General features: G+C 31.0%; 1 protein-coding gene across 1 annotated transcript in view; it reads left to right on the plus strand.

The window, feature by feature from the left end:
- LOC148276805 (uncharacterized) overlaps positions 1-19,067 on the plus strand; it is a 76,494-nt gene that overhangs the window by 15,993 nt on the left and 41,434 nt on the right. Inside the window, exon 2 of the mRNA XM_088233731.1 lies at positions 9,434-9,637. Within this exon, the coding sequence (XP_088089857.1) occupies positions 9,434-9,637 (204 nt within the window). The remainder of the gene's footprint in view (positions 1-9,433; positions 9,638-19,067) is intronic.

Below are 19,067 nucleotides of genomic sequence, written 5' to 3' on the forward strand. Positions count from 1 at the left end.
CGAAAAATTTGCACCTATTGTCCCGCCGAAAACGTCGCATGACGAAATACTTCTGGAAGGGTTGCAAAGACCTATTTGTGGCGAACACACTGTTTCTATGTGCAGTGGCCATACCATGTAGGTTATTTCCAAAAATATTTAAACTATTTGATCTCCTGAAAATTTCGATTGCCATATAAGGAAATTTGTTATACCTAAAAAATAAAAGTGATTAAATTAATATTGATGATTTGTTTCGTTGTCTGACAGACGAAAGCTTAGTTACACCGTTACTCGAATATAAGGTTAGTGAGCTAGGGTTGATAAGATATAAAATATTTTCGGATGCTACATGGACGTAAAGGGACGCAAGCAATTAGTAAAAACATACGTGTAAAATATTTTGATGTGTGGTGAGAAATGGTGCATAAGCGAAAGTGATCGCAAAATTTTGAGACTTTCGAAATGTGGACCTATAGACGAATCCTAAGAATTTTCTGGAGAGAATACATTACGAATGATGAGGTTCTCAGCAGGATCGAAGAAATCAGGCATCTGTCAAACACCGTGCAGAATGCAGTCTATAATGTATTATTATGGACTCAGTATTGATGTAGACATTTTTAACTGCACGTTGCATTTATACAGAAAATTTCTTCATGGGGTCGATTATTTGGAATAGTTGCTGAATGTGCATCTTGAGTGGTTTATGCTATGTATATGTGCCGCATGTAATGTATATGTTTGTGTATGTTTTATATGTGCGTTCATGTGTGTGTGCGTGGATGGCTCGGAGTATGCATTCGGTATTTTTATTTATTACCTCCATAGAAAACGCAAATGTTAACAATTATTCTTTTCTCACTTGAAATTCTTATTTATTTTTTTGTCATATTTAATGTTTATATTTATTTCTTAATTTATGAAAAGGTAATTGGTCTTTTTATGTTAAAAAATGTTGACTTTAATACTAATTATGTATGACTGTATGTTTTTTGAATAAAATAAAATAAAATAAAATAAAATAAAATAAAATAAAATAAAATAAAATAAAATAAAATAAAATAAAATAAAATAAAATAAAATAAAATAAAATAAAATAAAATAAAATAAAATAAAATAAAATAAAATAAAATAAAATAAAATAAAATAAAATAAAATAAAATAAAATAAAATAAAATAAAATAAAATAAAATAAAATAAAATAAAATAAAATAAAATAAAATAAAATAAAAATAATAAAATAAAATAAAATAAAATAAAATAAAATACAATAAAATAAAATAAAATAAAATAAAATAAAATAAAATAAAATAAAATAAAATAAAATAAAATAAAATAAAATAAAATAAAATAAAATAAAATAAAATAAAATAAAATAAAATAAAATAAAATAAAATAAAATAAAATAAAATAAAATAAAACAAAATAAAATAAAATAATAATATGCAGTGACATGAAAATCTCCTGCACAATATACTAGAGGAAATGATTGAGGGATCGATTGGCGGAGGGCGTGCTCTCCGAGAGTATCTGAAGCAAATATGCCAAGACATGGACTATACCTCCCATATAGAGCTGATGAGGATCGTCAACCGAGCGGAGTGGAGGAAAAGATGCGGGGCTTTGTTGCTAACCGATTCCCAGGATTGAAACTAAAAAAGACCTTTCATGATCAATATACGCAAAATTGTGGAAAGTTATCACTTAAACTAGCCGATAGTTCATAAGTCGCGAAAGTCTATGCTTCCATATGCTCTTTAAAAAACGTCTGGTAAAATATATTTGAAAACAGGAAGTACTTACTAATATGTTGTAATGAGGAAATATAAATGATTACATAAACCGGGAAGTGAAGAGTTAATAAAAGATTTGTTAATGAGGGATTCACGTGTCTTGTACACATCTTCACGACACACTTGATAATACAAAAAATCGGTAAAACACACATTAAAAGAACAAAAAACATAAAATGCTTATTTCTTAGAAATCTAATTAATTACCGGAAGTACCTACATTATTTTATTATTCTTTAGAGGGATAATTTTATTATGTCGTAGTAATAGCAACCATCGACAAATTAATAGTATGAAAACTATCACTCCTTTGATCAATAAATTTATTGTATAATAATATCCGTATAAACTCTTGATCAAATGGTCAACGCGTTTGTCTATGATGCAAGAGGCCGATTAGATTCCGTAGAGGTCAACATGAAAAGTGTCAGTTTATATCAAAAATGGTTGAATCCTTACTACAAGTGTTTTTTCATAAACGATGTTTTTCTGTAACAGATTATCGCAATTCGATTAATTTATTAAAAGGACAAGACCATAGGAACGATTTAAATATATTTTACTATAATAGCACTATCTATATAATGTAAAGATGTATTTTAGATTTAACAGCGTTTGATGTGGTAAAATAATTCTAAGTATATTTGAAGAAATTAATAAATGGAAATTACCAATTTTAATTTAATCTATTTTTATAGTTTATATAGCTTGAAAAACCCTATTTAGCGCTTTCTTATACAATGTTTGAGGTCCCAGATATTAATAACATATTATTTATAATATAACATCTGTTAATTTCGTAATAAAAACCTATAACCTTCTATATACCCCTTTCCGAAAGGTTCTCTTCTGTTGAAACACTTATAAATCATGATAAATCCATCCGACTTATCTGTAAAAATGGCGCTGAAGTGTTTTTTTTGATAAAATTAATTTTGAATTAAAACTTCGTTATAAACTCAAGTTTGGAGTAGGGAAACTAATAAACATAATATGTTATGTACATCATAACGTGACGCCATGTTGACGTGATAAAACTGGTTTTTGTTATTATCAGTATTTTTATTACCAATTTATTTCTCTACTGGCATTTAAATACGAAACTTTATTTTTTATTTAAATGCCAGGAATTAAATACTAATTACGAAAATTTCATCTTCTTCAAAAGCGTTTTAATATTTCACATTATAAATAATAAAATAAATGCTTTAAAATTAACAGAGAGTCCTCTTCAGAACATGTTATCGTAGTGAGTGGGACTCTATGAAATTTATGTCATCATTAATTATATTTTGTGTATTATTGATTATATTTGTAATTTTATTATTTATAATAGTTAAATCTAATTCCGATACACGAAACATTCAAACATAAATATCAATGAGTTGATATTGCTCACAATGAAGTAGAACGTACGTAAAATTTTCCGTTTTTGAATTTTTTTTGCAGTCCCAAATTGGGTGTAGATTGTAAATATTATAATATTTCTGCTTTATTCTTCGGGTAAAATTTAAGCTGTATTCTAAAACCTGAAGCTTAGTGAAAATGCTATAATACATTATAACTGAGAATTGCAAGTAGTAACCTAAAATAAAAAAAACTTGTTTTCTAAAAAGTTTTTCTTAAAATTTTTTGTTTTTTTTTTTAATATTCGTAAACGAATAAAAACCAAGTAAATCAATTTATATAAAATAAATTAATGGAAAAGAAAGAGAAAAACAAGTTCTTTTACAGGAACAAAAAAAAATACAAAATAATATTGAACTTATGGCGATCTCAGAATTTGAATAAAAATAGAAAATAGAATGAGTCAACGCATCGAAAAAAGCTGCTTAAGTCTGAAATTGCTGCCAATAAAAAAAGGATTATAATAATAATTGTAAAGACCTTATTTTATTTAACTTTAAATACGTAATAAGTTTTCTTAGTCATATCCTTTATAAATATGCGCATAACTTCTAAAAAAACTAATTTGATGGATATTTGAATATGACGTTGTTCAAAGATAACATCTCATAAGTATAACATATTATTATCTAAATGAAATAATATTTTTCAACGAGGGCAAATTAAGACGCCTAAGAAAAATGATTATTATTTTTAATGCTCGGCTTTTAATATTTTATATTATTATAAAATAGTTAACTCTTGAGCCCAGGGACGGCAGTTACAAACGCTATCTTTATCTGTACATATCGAGACGGTACAAAGTAAAATCAGCCTCGTGTTGCAGTGGTCAGCGCGTTTGCCTAGCATGCAAGAGGTCTCGGGTTCGATTCGCGACATGGTCGATATGAAATGTTTATTTACAAGGGTGTTTATACACCGGAATATTTCATAGTCCCTGGACGGGCACCTGAAGCGTTAGACTGATCATCTTAATTTCATGTAACAAAAATGATTAAGATACGCTGCAATTAGTGTACCAATGCAGTGCCCTATGCACCATTAGGTGTGGAAAGAAAATGCTGATGATGAAGGAGTTATAATCTTATTTTCATAACAGATGATTCATATCCTAGATACGCTGCATTTTGGTGTATCGATGCAATTCCCTATGCACCTTTTGGCGTGGATATGAATATGATGACGATAATATGCTTTTATATAAAAAAAAAATTGCATAAGAAAAGTGTTTTGGCTCATATATTGTTGTGATATATTTAGTTATACATAAATAGTTTCTTTGTTACATTGTTGTTATGAATATGTGTTTAAAAAAAAAAAAAGTATTTAAGTCTTGAATTGAGTTCTAGTAACTCTTTATAATGTAATTCAAATGTTTTATAATTTGTATTACATGATTTATAAATTAATAAATTTAAAAAATATATTAAATTCACATAGAAACATACGTTACGATTATTTATTTATTTATATGAAAAAAGAAATATTAGCAATCTTATAATTTACCCAAATACCTACTCGTATTTCAATTTTGGTGGCTATTTTCAAAGAGTTGTAAATAACTCACTATTAAAAAATAGAAAACAAGTTGGGGTAGAGTGGAGTTTGAACCTCGGACCTCTGGCCCATGAGTCCTCAACACTAGCCACGGGACCGATTCTACTTTAATCGATATCTGTCAAGATAAAGTTAATAATCAATGGGCCTTACTTATAAACCTGCAATAAAGTTTTGCCTAGGCATTGTGTTATAATAAAGATGGTATTAATCCGTATTCTACCTCGATGCCTAGGTGTAACTTATGCCAAGTTTATGAGTAAAGCCCTGTGAGTTTTAAAAACATTTTTTATGCACAAGTGGTAACAGTAAAATTGTAAATACGTATTTTAAAACATGTTGCAACATTCCTGCCCTGAAAAGATTTTTTTGTCAAAAACTTCTTTAGAATATTTTGTACAAAAATATATGTTTGTTTTATTTCCTCATTTTGTTTTGTCTCTAAATTTTGGCTTCAGTTTCTATTTATTATTATAAAAGCATCTGTTACGTAATACGTTAGTACAAAACAAAATTTAAATGTTTTATTCGTCATTTGATGTTATCTTTGGTTGTCGTTATTTGATTTCGTGACATCTTTCTTTACTCGCAGAATTGAAGAGGTATCATGCCGAGAACATTAAGAAGTTTTGCCGATCACGACGATTATTATTTGTACCTCGAATGAATATATATCCAAAATGTTACGCTCTGGTTCCATTTTTCGATTAACAAAGCAAGATTCAGGGACAAATGGAAAAACAAATCGTACTTCGACTCTTATATTATACTACACGTACAAACGCCAAGACTTAGTTGGACGCCATTGAAGATTATGCTTCGTGACTTCAGAATTTGACATAATGTAAAATGGAATGGCGTAAAATTGAAGGAATCATGATTTTGAGAATATTTTTAGCAACATCCTTATATAACATTTTTAGTCGTAGGTACTTGACCCATTTAGTACTAATGTTCCCGTTTGGGACATATAACTTTTTATCCAATCGATCTCAGATAATTGATCAAGTGGGTGTTTACATTGTCAGCCTCGTGGTATAATGGTCAGCGCGTTTGCCTACCATTCAAGAGATCTCTGCTTCGATTCTCGACATGGTTGATATGAAATATTTATTTTAAAAGGGTGTTTTCGCGCCAGAATATTTCATAGTCCCCGGACTGGTACCTGAAGCGTAAGATTGATTATCTTACCTTCATTTAACAAAAATGATCAAGAGACACGGCGATTGGTATAACAATGCAGTGCCCTATGCAAGAGAATGATGATGATGATGATGATTAACATGAGTTGTATCTGTTTATTTTTCAAAATGATAAATAAACGTCACCAGTAAACCAAAATGGTAAAAGTAACATGTCATTCGAAAGAAAATTTTCTGCTCTACAAGATATTACGTTTGATTTGACGTGACATATTATTTTATTTGATTTCAAACCTTCTCACTTTCGTCTACTATGCATTCCATTTTAAAGGACTGTAATCAAATGTAATAATATATGTAACGTAAAATCAAACAATATCATTGAAGGCAGAAAATTTTCTTTCGATCGAGTATTACTCTTACATTTTTTTATTTGTTGATAGACTATTAAACTAAGAACAAAAAATTTTTTTTTGATGTATTGTATTATCTGCGATATGATTTTTTCAAGTTTTGCATTTTTGAAATTACTCCGCGTGTGACGTCTCAAATTCTCTTCCCTTCCTTCTCGACGAGTTCCGCTGATTGCTCAGTTGATTTACTGTAAACCGAAAATCTACCACAACTATCTTATCATTGGTTGATTCGGAAGAACAAGTGACGTCATGCAAAGTACTTCGTTTTTATAAAAATATTTTTTATTATTTTTTCCATACATTTTCAAGAAACTTTGTAGTGAAATTGAATGCTTTAATTTTTACCGCGGGAAAAAATACGTTTTTTATATCCAATTTCCCGTAGGGCTGAACGTCCTAATTACCATTGGGTTCTTCGACTGTCTATAATGTAAAGTCGATATTTATGTACCAAAATGTGTATATTTGTATGAAAATTTAACGTATCTTCCTCGGTAACTTGTAATTGAAAATGTTTAGAAAAAAAAATATGCGAATTCTATTTTTCATACAAAAATTTACTTCATTTTACTTTGTAGATAAAATTATAGATAAATGTTAAGTTCCCATTGTAACACGGGCCCAGGCATAAGAACTATGGCCGATGTTATAGAATATTCCATTATAACAACTTTACTGTTCTAGATTGTATAATTGTTTGAATAAAAAAATAATGTTGCCAACTCATCACGTAATAATAGTAAATAGGATTTGACTGACCTTGTCCGCTGTACACAGATCAACCATCACAGATCAAAATGAAACTTGACCTTATTTACGGGATAATCAAATGCATTTTTTTACAATCATGGTTGTGTAAAACCAAGTCTCACGAATGATTTGTTTTCAATGCATCTTTTTCTCACGTTCCTATGACAATGGAACAATTGGGCAGTGATAAATGTTTAAGTTTCCAAAATAAATTTAATGCTAACAGTATGAAGTTCTTTTGTCAAAGTGCGCAGTGGGATGATTTATAATGAGAAAAGAAACGCGATGCACTTAAAACTTTTTATACTGTTTTATAGCCGATAAATGCGAAAAGTTTTTGCGGTTGGAATCGGATAAAATTGTCTGAATAATAACATTTCTTTTTTGTTTGTATAAAAAAAATAACGACATCAAATTTAAGAATATTTCCATTATCTTAGTTAAATAATGAATTACTAATCTTGATACGAGTAAAAACATTGATGGTTGTTATCCTTAGTTATTTGTATCAAAAAAACAAAAGAGACTTACACGAATAGATAATTTATAATATATGACGCGGCATTCGACATAACAGGGCCCCGATTACAATAGGAAGTTAACAGAGTTATCTTCGACTGTCTATAAAAAGAAACCAATATTTGTGTACGAAAAAGATAATATTTGCATGAACATTTAAAATATCTTCGTCGGTAACCTACATTTGAACATGTTTTAAAGAAAAAAATGTATGCATATACTGCTTTTCATACAAAAAACTTAATTTTACTTTGAAGATAAATGTTAACTACCCATTTTAATCGGGGCCCTGGTGCATGATTTTCGTAATTTTTCTTAAGTAAATTACAACAGTGTTTTGCAGTAATCATCGAACATGGTCTAATGAGGAAAACCAGAGTTTTTTTTTTGTTAATAAACTAAAACAAACAAATTTTATTTTTATGTATCGTATTATCGTTGCAACGATTAAGTGAGTTGTCTTGATTAATGGATTGCGTTCCCGGAAACCGGAAATCTTTAACAACACTGGCATTGGTTGATTTAGAAAAAATGTGACGTCATTCAAAGCAGTTCATTTTTTAAAGTGCATTTTAGAGAAACTTAGCCTTACGATGAAATGCTCTAATTTTTACAGCATCAAAGAAAAAAAATATATATCCAATTATGCGTAGTAATAATCTCTGGCACTAAAGGTCTGCAGGTGTCTGCCAATAGTCCAGCTTCCCCGGAATTAGTTTTCCGTGGTTTCTTCTTCATAAAAAAAATGGGTAGAAGTTCCTTAACAGGGCCACAGTCGTTCATTTCGCCAGATCCTTACCCTATACAAGTTACTAGTAGTCAGGAGAAACATTCTTATTCCTATTCTTATTCTTAGAGGTGGGAATCAGTGCTATGTAAGCTCCTGACGTCTCTGCGACCCTGGTCTATAAAGATCCTGGCCACTGTGTGGAAGGCGAGAGTTTACATTTTGCTAAATATCCCCTTCCAAGACCAGATCGTTAAAGTATCGGGCTATTAGGTAGGGGGCGAGCTCTTTAACATCCTCAGGTTTAACCAGTGGTCCCCCGAAGATGAGGCTTCTTTTATTATGTAAAGCATCACATTAATATATACTGTGTATAGGTGTTTCCACATCTGCACCGCAGAACCTACATCTAGAAGTTTTGGAAAGGTTCATTCTAGCAAGGTGTTTGTTCAATCTGCAGTACCCTGTAAGGGCTCTACTGATTATCCTAGGAGAAACATACTTTAGTAATTATTTTCTATCATCCGCAAAATACTAATCAGTACTTTATCTAAAGATAGGTTTTGCTTATTTTTTGCCATGCTTATTTACTGCAAAATGTAGGCGAAACATACTTTATGCAGTAAATAAGCATGGCAAAAAAATTAGTATTTTGAAAAGACTAATTAGTATTTTGCGGATGATAGAAAATACTTTACAAGCTAACTGATTCAAATATTACAACATAAATTAAGAAAAATATTTAATAAATAAAAAATATGGAAGACTGAGTGTATACAGGACTTATGACCAGTCGTAGGCTAGTTTAGGTGGCCACTTTACACACTATGAAACATTCACCATTTTATCTATGTTTGAACATCCATATTTTTTCAATTCTTGAATTTGTTGATTTTTGTGAAGTTAAATAACTGAAACCTTTATTGACGTGGGTGAGGTTATCTGTGTAAACTATTTCATCTACAAGGCAATTCATTCATTGTCCACAATTATTTGGAAAAAACTCAAGACATTATTGAACCTTAACTGAAACGACAAATTTAAAATAATTATATCTGGTTTTGTTGGATACTAACAAATTGTAAAATCTACAATAAGGAGGCGAAGCCAAAATTTCTGACGTGATTTGTCTTCTTCCAGGCCTACCGACACCCCCGCTCCACGGCTGTCCAGATCGCCAGGATAGCGGCCTTCACCATCATCCTGTCGTCCATGGTGCTAGGCGGCTTCATACTGGCTGCCAGCTACGTGCAGGCCAGATCAGGCTGCCAGCAACTAGAGCAGCTGGACGCGATGCTGGATAAGGAGTTCGCTTACGAGGCCAGGCTCCGGGCCGAGGATGAGGTGAGTCTTTAATTTAAAGATAATTAAATGTCACTACCAAACCAAGAGCTTGCTAAAAAAATTAAGCATGAATCAATTACGGCTTGTGTAAAAACAGATGAAGAAATATTACATTTAGAAAAATAAAGAAAAGAAAGGAAGATAGAAAAAGACATGGCATGTACAAAACCGACAAATATAGTACTTGAGGATGGACATATCTATGTCCGTGGGAAAATGTATGAATGAAGAGGAAGCGAGGTCTGCATGCAAATATTTTTTTATGGATTTATATAAAGATACACATTACATTATCATCATTCCCTCTTTCGTAGAGCACTGCATTGTTACACCAACCGCGGCGTATCTTGATATTTTTTGTTACATGAAGGTGAGATGATCAGTCTTACGCTTCAGGTGCCAGTCCGAAAACTTTGAAATATTCAAGTGTAAAGGACCTTTTTTAATAAATATTTTATTTCAACCGTATCGGGAACCGAACCCAAGACCTCTTGGATGGTAGGCAAACGCTCTGACCACTACACCACTAGGCCACACATTACAAAAAAGTATCCCTTACCCCATGAGGCCAAGAGACCTGTGTTGAGTTGGGATACGTTAGTTGGCTGGAAGATTTTTCCCGTTGAGTAATAGTTTTGATTTAAGGTAATTTATAAACAAATACGTTTATTTCTATTTTTATTTATCTTTAGCTTTTAAATCTTTATTTTCTTTTGAATATGTTATGTAACTTGAATTGTAAACATAAAACAATAATTTTGTTGGTTGGTTGGATGAAATTGCCAGTTGGCAATAATCCTGCCAATGTACAAATAACATTATGTACAAAAAGTTAAATAAATAAAAAAGATATTGCATTTAGCAATAAGTTCACCAAAGTACATATTCTTTGTACTTGAAGTTTTAAATAAATACATAAATAAACATTCAGGATAGTGGAAGCATGCATATTATTAAAGAATACTACAAATGTATATGTTTAACATTTTTAAAAAATTAAAAAATAAAATATTTTTATTTAATACATGAACAGAAAAATTATGAAACCCACTAAACCGCGAAACCAGCTTGTCAACAGGTTTTTTTTCCATTACAAAGAAAAAATCAAAGAAATTATATAAATTTAAAAATTAGATACAGGCGAATTTGATTGGAAATCTGGATTTTTTTTACCTTCAAACAAATGTGAAGTTACATATTATAAATTATCTTCAACAAACACGAGAACATAAAAAAAGTACTGTTCCTATTGATATGTTAATCAAAATGATTAATTTATAATTTAAATACAGCATTGTTTAGTGTAGCTCGACAAAGAGTATTTTACATTGAAAAACTTGGCGTGTTTTAATCAAAAGACTTAAAAATGAATTAGCGCGTCGCACAAGCAACGGTTACATTTAACGGTCCCGGTTCGCCGGAACATTTTCTGTCGCGTCGTTCCATTTGGTCGCGCTACACTAAATCCGCCCTTGCTTCATGCTCATTATTTGTCTCAATTTTATTAGCATGCGAAATGTACAAGTTTAATTTGTAAATATGTTATTGCTAATCTCAATGAAGAAGTTAAGTCGTTTTTTAAATATATTTTTATTTTTAAATTTGTTGCAGCAGAGGGAACAAATTTTTGAGAAGGGATATATAAATATATTTTTGTCTAGGCATTTACATGGCTTATAAATTTGATTAAATACGTGAATATCATATTAACTAACATATTACAACAGAGATGAAGAACATTTTAGAGATTATATAATGAGAATCTATTAAAAACTGTATTTATTTACTGAGTTGAAATTGACTTTCAAAAGTGGTTAAGTGGTAGAGAGAAGTAAAAACAGGTATATAATTAAGAATGTCCTTAAAAATGCACATTGGGCGTATATATAAAAAAATTAATTAAGGTATATTAGTCATAACATTCGAAGGCATAAAACATAGCCGGTTACAAGACAAAAAAAACAAATAAAGTGTAAACAAATTACAACCGGGATGAAGAATATTTTACAGAAGGTAATATAGAAGTCTAGGCATAAACAGGGCTTATACCTGTCGTTGGCTGGTTTAAGTGGCCACTTTACACACTGTGTAACATTTACCATTCTGCCTATGTTTAAACATCCATATTCCCACAACTCTTCCATCTGTTGACTTTTGTGAAGTAAAAGAGCTGAAACCTTTATCATGTAGGTGAGATTCTTTCGGCTGAATCAATTCACCTACTTGGCAACGCCTGAAAACAATTTTCCCATTTTTAAAAAAATTTAATTCATCAAATTTAAATATGAACAACTCCTTAGGGAGAAAGCCCAGCCAGTCTGCAAGCGTTTGGACGTACTTAAAACGTTGTTTTTTTAAATTTTTATTTGTTAATAGACTATTAAACTCCGCCCGAAAAACTTTATATTTTTTGGCAAGAATTTAAATTTTTTAGTTAAGGTATTATTTACATATAAAATTCTCCTCAAGTTACAAGTATTATATTTATCTTTATTAGCATTTGTAGTGAGTGTCCTGACGAAGAGAATGGTACGTCTCGAAACCAGTAGATTAAAAAAGTCGGTAAGTGGTTGTATATTAATATTTGCTAACATAAGTTAAATTGTTTGACAACAAAGTTATTGCTTTAAAAATAAATAATATTTATGAGTATTAGAAAGATTCATTACAACGGTGTTAGTAGAACAAAATGCGACGAAAATTTGTAGTTCATTTAAACTGGCTTGAATACAAATCTACGTCAAATGTCGACTGTGTCGAATCATGAATTTTTTGTACCACACAAAATGTACATATAATGATAATAACTTTAAGGAAGTAAGTAAAAAACACGAACAATGTTTACAACATGTATGTACAATTTTACTTACATAAGTGACGTGAATTATTCCTTCTTTAAACATGTAGAAATAATTATCTTAAATCATTTTGTGAGCACGAGGTCTAATGAGTTCCATCAATATTCGCTCGTAAACAAAATGGCCGGGTATTACCGCGGACTCGTCGTTTATGACGTTAGAGGCTATTATGGTCCGCAATTCTTCGCTAGGGGAGTCATTTGTGCAAATTAGTGTTTTTAGTAGCTTCTCTGTGCTTACGACGGGAACAAATTATATGCCAAAGAAGATGATGTCAGTGATTATAAAATGTTACTAGGAAATCAAAACGTTGTTTACATTTGGACGAGTATTCGACTGTGAGCCTTATTGGCACTTCCAAGTGGACCGTTAATTCATTCTTACTGTCGTAAATATTGTTTTACTTTTTGTTTATTAATCGAATACTGAATCGGGTTTCGGTACCGTGGCTAGTGTCTCGGACTCGCGGCTCAAAAATCCGTGGTTCAAATACCACTCTTCCCCAACTTGATTCCCATTTGTGATATTTACAACTCGTTGAAAATATAAGAACATAAGAAAATCATAAGAACGTAAATATTTTAGAAAGTAAAAAAGCAATTCATAATAAGAAAAAAATAATTAATTATTAAGTAAACAATATTTCTTTAAGTCCACTTCATTCTAGTTTCAAAATATACATTTCAAATTACCACCCTTTTAGAAAAAAAGGGCTTGATATATAGCTCCACGTGTAGTATTTAGTAAACATGGATAAAATAAAATAGGAAATAATTCATTAGTTACGTAAACCTTAACGAAGAAGCTTGTTTGCTTTGAAAGCGGTCGGTAGAAAAAAATAAAAAAATAGTAGTGGAAAACAAAGTTGTTTTATATATTTTACTTTATGTAAATATTTCTGTTTAAAAAAAGATTTTTTGGAAATGTAATTATGAATTGTTGTTTAAATAGTAAAATAATTAGTAAAAAGGCATTAGATTGATACAGTGTCATGGGAATTAAAAATAATGTATACTTTTAAAAAAATATTAGTCTTAAAAACGTTATAACTACGTATCATATTTTAAAAATGGTGATTGGTGTTCTTATTGACAAATTTAAACACACTATTGGTACTATTTAAAGTGAAAAAATTATAGGATGAGAAATATATACCCTTTTAATCTAAGCTTTCATAATAACATAATTAAGAATTTTCGATTGAGTTTTTTTCTAAGAATAAATAAAATAAGAATAAAAAATCATTATTTATACATTATAACTGAAGGCAAGACATTTTCAACTATTCAATTTGTTTTTTAATTTTATTTTTCAACATTTTTTTGTCATCTGTGCTTCATTTCCCACAAACAATTCTTCATAAATTCATTGCAGAATAAATGAACGCTTTGTCTCCGAATTCATTCGATATGACGGTTACTTGTAAATGTTTGATTTACCTTCGAATCCATAATGATTTGTAAATATTAGGTAGTATTAAGGTATTTCAAAGGGCTCGAACGAGATTGTACAAAAATTGACGGACGTAATTTAATTAATTTATTTAAAGAAAACACCCGCCATTACTCTTATGATATTACGATGATATTTTATTGTTAAGTGTTTCAATTTTTTTAAATTCATCCAATTTCGTATCAAAAGTATTTAAGAGCTGTTACGATAAGTGAAAGAGTTTAGAGAAATGGATCATAAAAAAATAAAATAAGGGTCTCTGAGATGGTTTGGCCATGTAGAACGATTGGATAACGAAAGAATGGTAAAACAGGTATATATGGCAAGAATGAACGGTAACGTGGGACGAGGATGACCAAGGAAGACGTGGCATGATCAGACAAATCAAAATCTTAAATGTTTGGTCATGTCAAAAGCAGGCAGAACCGAAGGGCATGTATGACAAGATGCATGAATGTGGAAGAAGCTAGGAATGTATGCAATGATAGACATGTGTGGCGGTCCATCTACAGGGCTTATAACCTGTCATCGGCTGGTTGAAGTGGCCTCTTTACATATTGATTTAATGGGACGATTTATTGAAATGTGCTTTAAGGGATTGGGACCCTCGATAAAATTTTTCGACCAGTAGCTCAATCACAAATAACTATCGATGTACTAATAAGCGACGTGATAACAATATCTCACCATGTTTTTTTTTATCGTATTCGCGATCAGAATGCAACATCCGTGAACGCCTAATATTAAATGCCAAAATATTTACGTTTCGCGACGTATAATCCTGCTGCGCAATCATATATTTGAGTTTGGCCGGTGTAAACATGGAAAATATTCCAAAATTGTTTTTTTTTTTATAAATATTATTTATCATGCTATTTATTGCATTGAGCCAGCGGTTACCAAGCCAACTGCCAAGAAAAGCAGTCGCCATAGTAATTGTAATTAAATGTTCACTTTTTTGTACTAGATACTCCTTACTATTTTGCAAATGCAATATATTGTATTATTTTTATAGTAAACGCCGTTTTTTCGCCAGTGAACTGCATTTATTTACGAGAAAAAAAAAATAAACCTACACGTGCGTTAACTTAGAGATTACACACGCGTTGACTTATGACTGCGATAACTTAAGCATGTTTTTTTAAATATATTTTTTTATTTGGTCTTAAAATAGTACAAACATAGTAAATGAATGTCCTAATAATAACTTATATTTAATTATTATTTGAACATATACTAATTATTAACATTTCTAAATAATATACGTACACTTAAAAATAAAACTTCTATAAAGATATTCTTTATTGTTCATTGTGATCACTCAAATGCTTAGCATGTTTTTAAGTACGTCGATAGTTATTTGTGATTGAGTTACTGGGCCAGTAATCAGCATCACTACAGCGCTATAGTTTTGTTCGGAATACCAGCCCAGGGGTTATATTCTGCACCGCTCTCGCGCCCATAGACAACACTCTTATTTCGCGTATTTAGATATAAAAAAACGAGATAAAAAAGTTTTCTACGGCCGCGAGAGCGTTTGGAATATCACCCCTGGCAAGACAGATCAGAAATGCTTCTACGTTTAATTGAGTTGAGCTAGAGAAGTTATGAAAGAAATAATAATATTTGTATGGGTCAAAAAATTGTATTGTTATTTACGATCCAGAAGTTTCCGGAATCTATTTATGCCTAATAAATTGTATGACAAAGATTCCACACAACAGAACCAAACTAAAGATATCTGAAAACGAACATACACATTATGTAATATTTTGAGTGAAGCAATTATTACGAATGATCGTGTAGTGCGTATAATATAGCCCAGGTTTCTGTAAGCCTTATTTATGGATGCATGAATATAGGAATCAAAAAAGAGATGGAGGTGATAATTTAAACGAATATATTTTTATTACAATATTTAAGTCTGTCCAAATGTTTGTAGATAAAAGACAGGATTTCACCCCCTCGGGAGTCATTAAGATCAACAAATTACAACAGGGATGGAGAATACCTTAAATAAGGGAATATGCAAGTCTACGTATTTACAGGGCTTATGACCTGTCATTGGCTGGTTTAGGTGGCCACTTTACACACACTGTATAACATTTAGCATTTGCCTATGTTTGAACATTTTCAATTCTACCATCTGTTGATTTGAGTAAAGATAAAGAGCTAAAAACTTTATTGTTGCAAAGATATTTATCTGACTGAATTATTTCACATACTAGGCAACGCCTGAAAAAAAATTCCAATTTTTAAACTTCTCCTTGAACCAGTTGGTTTTATTACAATGTTTGAGTTTGTCCAAATATTTGTAGACAAAATACTGGATTTTGACCCCTCGGGAGTCATTAAGAGTAACAAATTACAACAGGGATGGAAAATACCTTAAATAAGGCTACACTGTTAATTCGTTATACAAGCAGAAAAATATATGATTTGGGATTGATTTGATATTCGTGACGTAACGTTTTGTTTATCAATAAAATCACAGGCTAAGATTTTTTCTTGATAAACCTAGTCACTACATTTGAACAAATGAAAAAACTAGACTACACTGTTAATTGATTAGTGATTTTTACGGTATATTATGGCTAAATTAAATTAACATCAACAATGTTTCAGTCTTACACGAAGTCTTGAACACCGTGTACTCGTATTGAATTTAAAACAAAATGAACAAAAATGGAAAAGTGACAAAACAAAGTAAATCGGGGACACTCGCTGTGAATTGTCACACTGTACACTAATGACGCTTTCTAGGCCAAGTGGGCAATGTTTTGTAACATTCTGTTACCATCAAGGAAGTGTTTTGTGCCTCTAAACCTGAAGTAGTTGCAATACAGAAGGAACATATCCATAAAAACGTTACTTCTGTTTACAACGAAAATATTTTACACTTGACTACAAGTCATTTGAATATTCATGGAACTAACATACTATTGACAACGGAGAAGCATTGTTTTGTGTTAAGAAAATATAGTTTTTTTGCTGATAGGAATATTTTATACGATGGCATTGTGGTCCTGCGGTCGTGGCCGTATCGAGGTTCATAGTTCGAACACTGCTCTATTAATTTAAGGTTATTTTTAATCAAATTTAGCTTAATTTTACGGAGGTCGTATTTTAGGCTAATAATGATAATCTTATGCAGCAACAAAAAACGAAGAAACGAATCAATTAAAAGAGAAAGTAAAGAGAAAAAAAGATCGATTCAGGTTGATGATAGGTGCGAATTGTCTATTGTATATTGAATATGATGATTTATTTTGAGATTCATAAGAAAACTTATAAAATTTTATTCAAAATTATTTTATTTATTCTTAACTAACAAATTACAACAGGGAATGAGAATACCTTAAAGAAGGGAATATGGAAGTTAGCATTTACAGGGCTTATGACCTGTCAATGGCTGGTTTAAGTGGCCACTTTACACACTGTGAAACATTCACCATTTTGCCTATTTTTGAACATCCATATTTCTTCAATTCTTCAATTTGTTGATATTAGTGAAGTTAAAGAGCTGAAACCTTTATTGTTGTGAAGAGATTCATTTGACTAAATTATTTTACTCACTAGGAAATGCCTGAAAACAAGATTCCAATTTGTTTAAACTTCTTCTTGGACCAGTTGGTTTTATTAAAATATTTGAGTTTGTCCAAATGTTTGTGGACAAAAGACTGGATTTCACCCCCTCGGGAGTCGTTAAGATAAACAAATTACAACAGGGAATGAGAATACCTTAAATAAAGGAATTGGAAGTCTAGGCATTTACAGGGCTTATGACCTGTCAATCGCTGGTTTAAGTGGCCACTTTACACACTGTGTAACATTTACCATCCTGCCCATGTTTGAACATCCGGCCACTCTGCAAGCATTTGGACATACTCAAACATTGTTGAATTATTACGTAGTAAAAGAAGAAGTATGAAAATTGGAAAATTGTTTTCAGGCGTTGCCTAGTAGGTGATTTGGTTCAGCCAGATAAATCTCACCCACGTGATAAAGGTTTCAGCTCTTTTACTTCACAAAAGTCAACAGATGGAAGAGTTGAGGAAATGCGGATGTTCAAACATAGGCAGAATGGTGAATGTTACACAGTGTGTAAAGTGGCCACTTAAACCAGCCAATGACAGGTCATAAGTCCTGTAAATGCCTAGACTTCCATATTCCCTTCTCAAAATGTTTTTACTCTCTGTTGAAATTAATTAAAAAAAAAAAAACCATAATTGGCTCATCTGTAGAGTTGCTACATGTCGCTTAGTAACTTTTTCCTTTCCACCGTCGATATTATGGTAATTTTTTTCCGGTTTCCATTAATTGAATAAAGATGACAGTGCGTATTGCACAATAATGCATATTGAACAAACGAAGTGCTGTAGGTGTAGAGTCGGCTCGGCGATATGAGGTAATTTAACAACTTTGTGCAATAAAGTACACAGAGAAGCACGAATAATTTTCTGCACGAATGGCAATCTTGAAAAGAAAATATACGGACACGTGCATTCTTGCGTTCAACAAAAAATTCATATTCATAACCCCAATATTGAAATTTCTCAACCAAAATAATACATGAAAAGTAAAGATGCTTTTGTATTAATTACATTTTTAAGCAAATTAAAATGCACCAGGGCCCAATTAAAATAGGATGTTAACGGTTATTTTCAATTGTCTTTAACTCTTAAAGGACTGTGGTAAATAATCCCTTTGCGCGCGGTGTTGTAACATCGTGTTACCACTAGCAAAAGATGGAATATTCTAAAGTTTAAACATTTGAAAAAAAAACATAAAGACATACTTTTTAATAAATCTTTATTCATAATTTATGCAAAAAAAACAAATTATTTTGCCCTGTTATTGCAAAATAAATTAAAAATCACAAATACGCCGCTCATATTACGGGCGTGCGTCCCCCATAACTGTTATCAACCGGCTGAAGATTGAATCTGTTTTAAACAATACCCGCCACAGAATAGCGTCTCTGACTTCCTTGTTATGGTTTTTATCTTCGTGCTCTCTCTTGTATAAGGTATCTGAATAAATGTGTTGCTAAATTAGCGGACTCATTCTTCGCGTAGCATGGATAAATATTTTTCGTATTAACATTTAGCATAGTTATA

This window comes from Micrasema longulum, unplaced genomic scaffold (genome assembly GCF_059751315.1).
Source record: "Micrasema longulum isolate JH-2025_06_02 unplaced genomic scaffold, ASM5975131v1 h1tg001144l, whole genome shotgun sequence".
In the NCBI taxonomy this organism is placed as follows: domain Eukaryota; kingdom Metazoa; phylum Arthropoda; class Insecta; order Trichoptera; family Brachycentridae; genus Micrasema; species Micrasema longulum.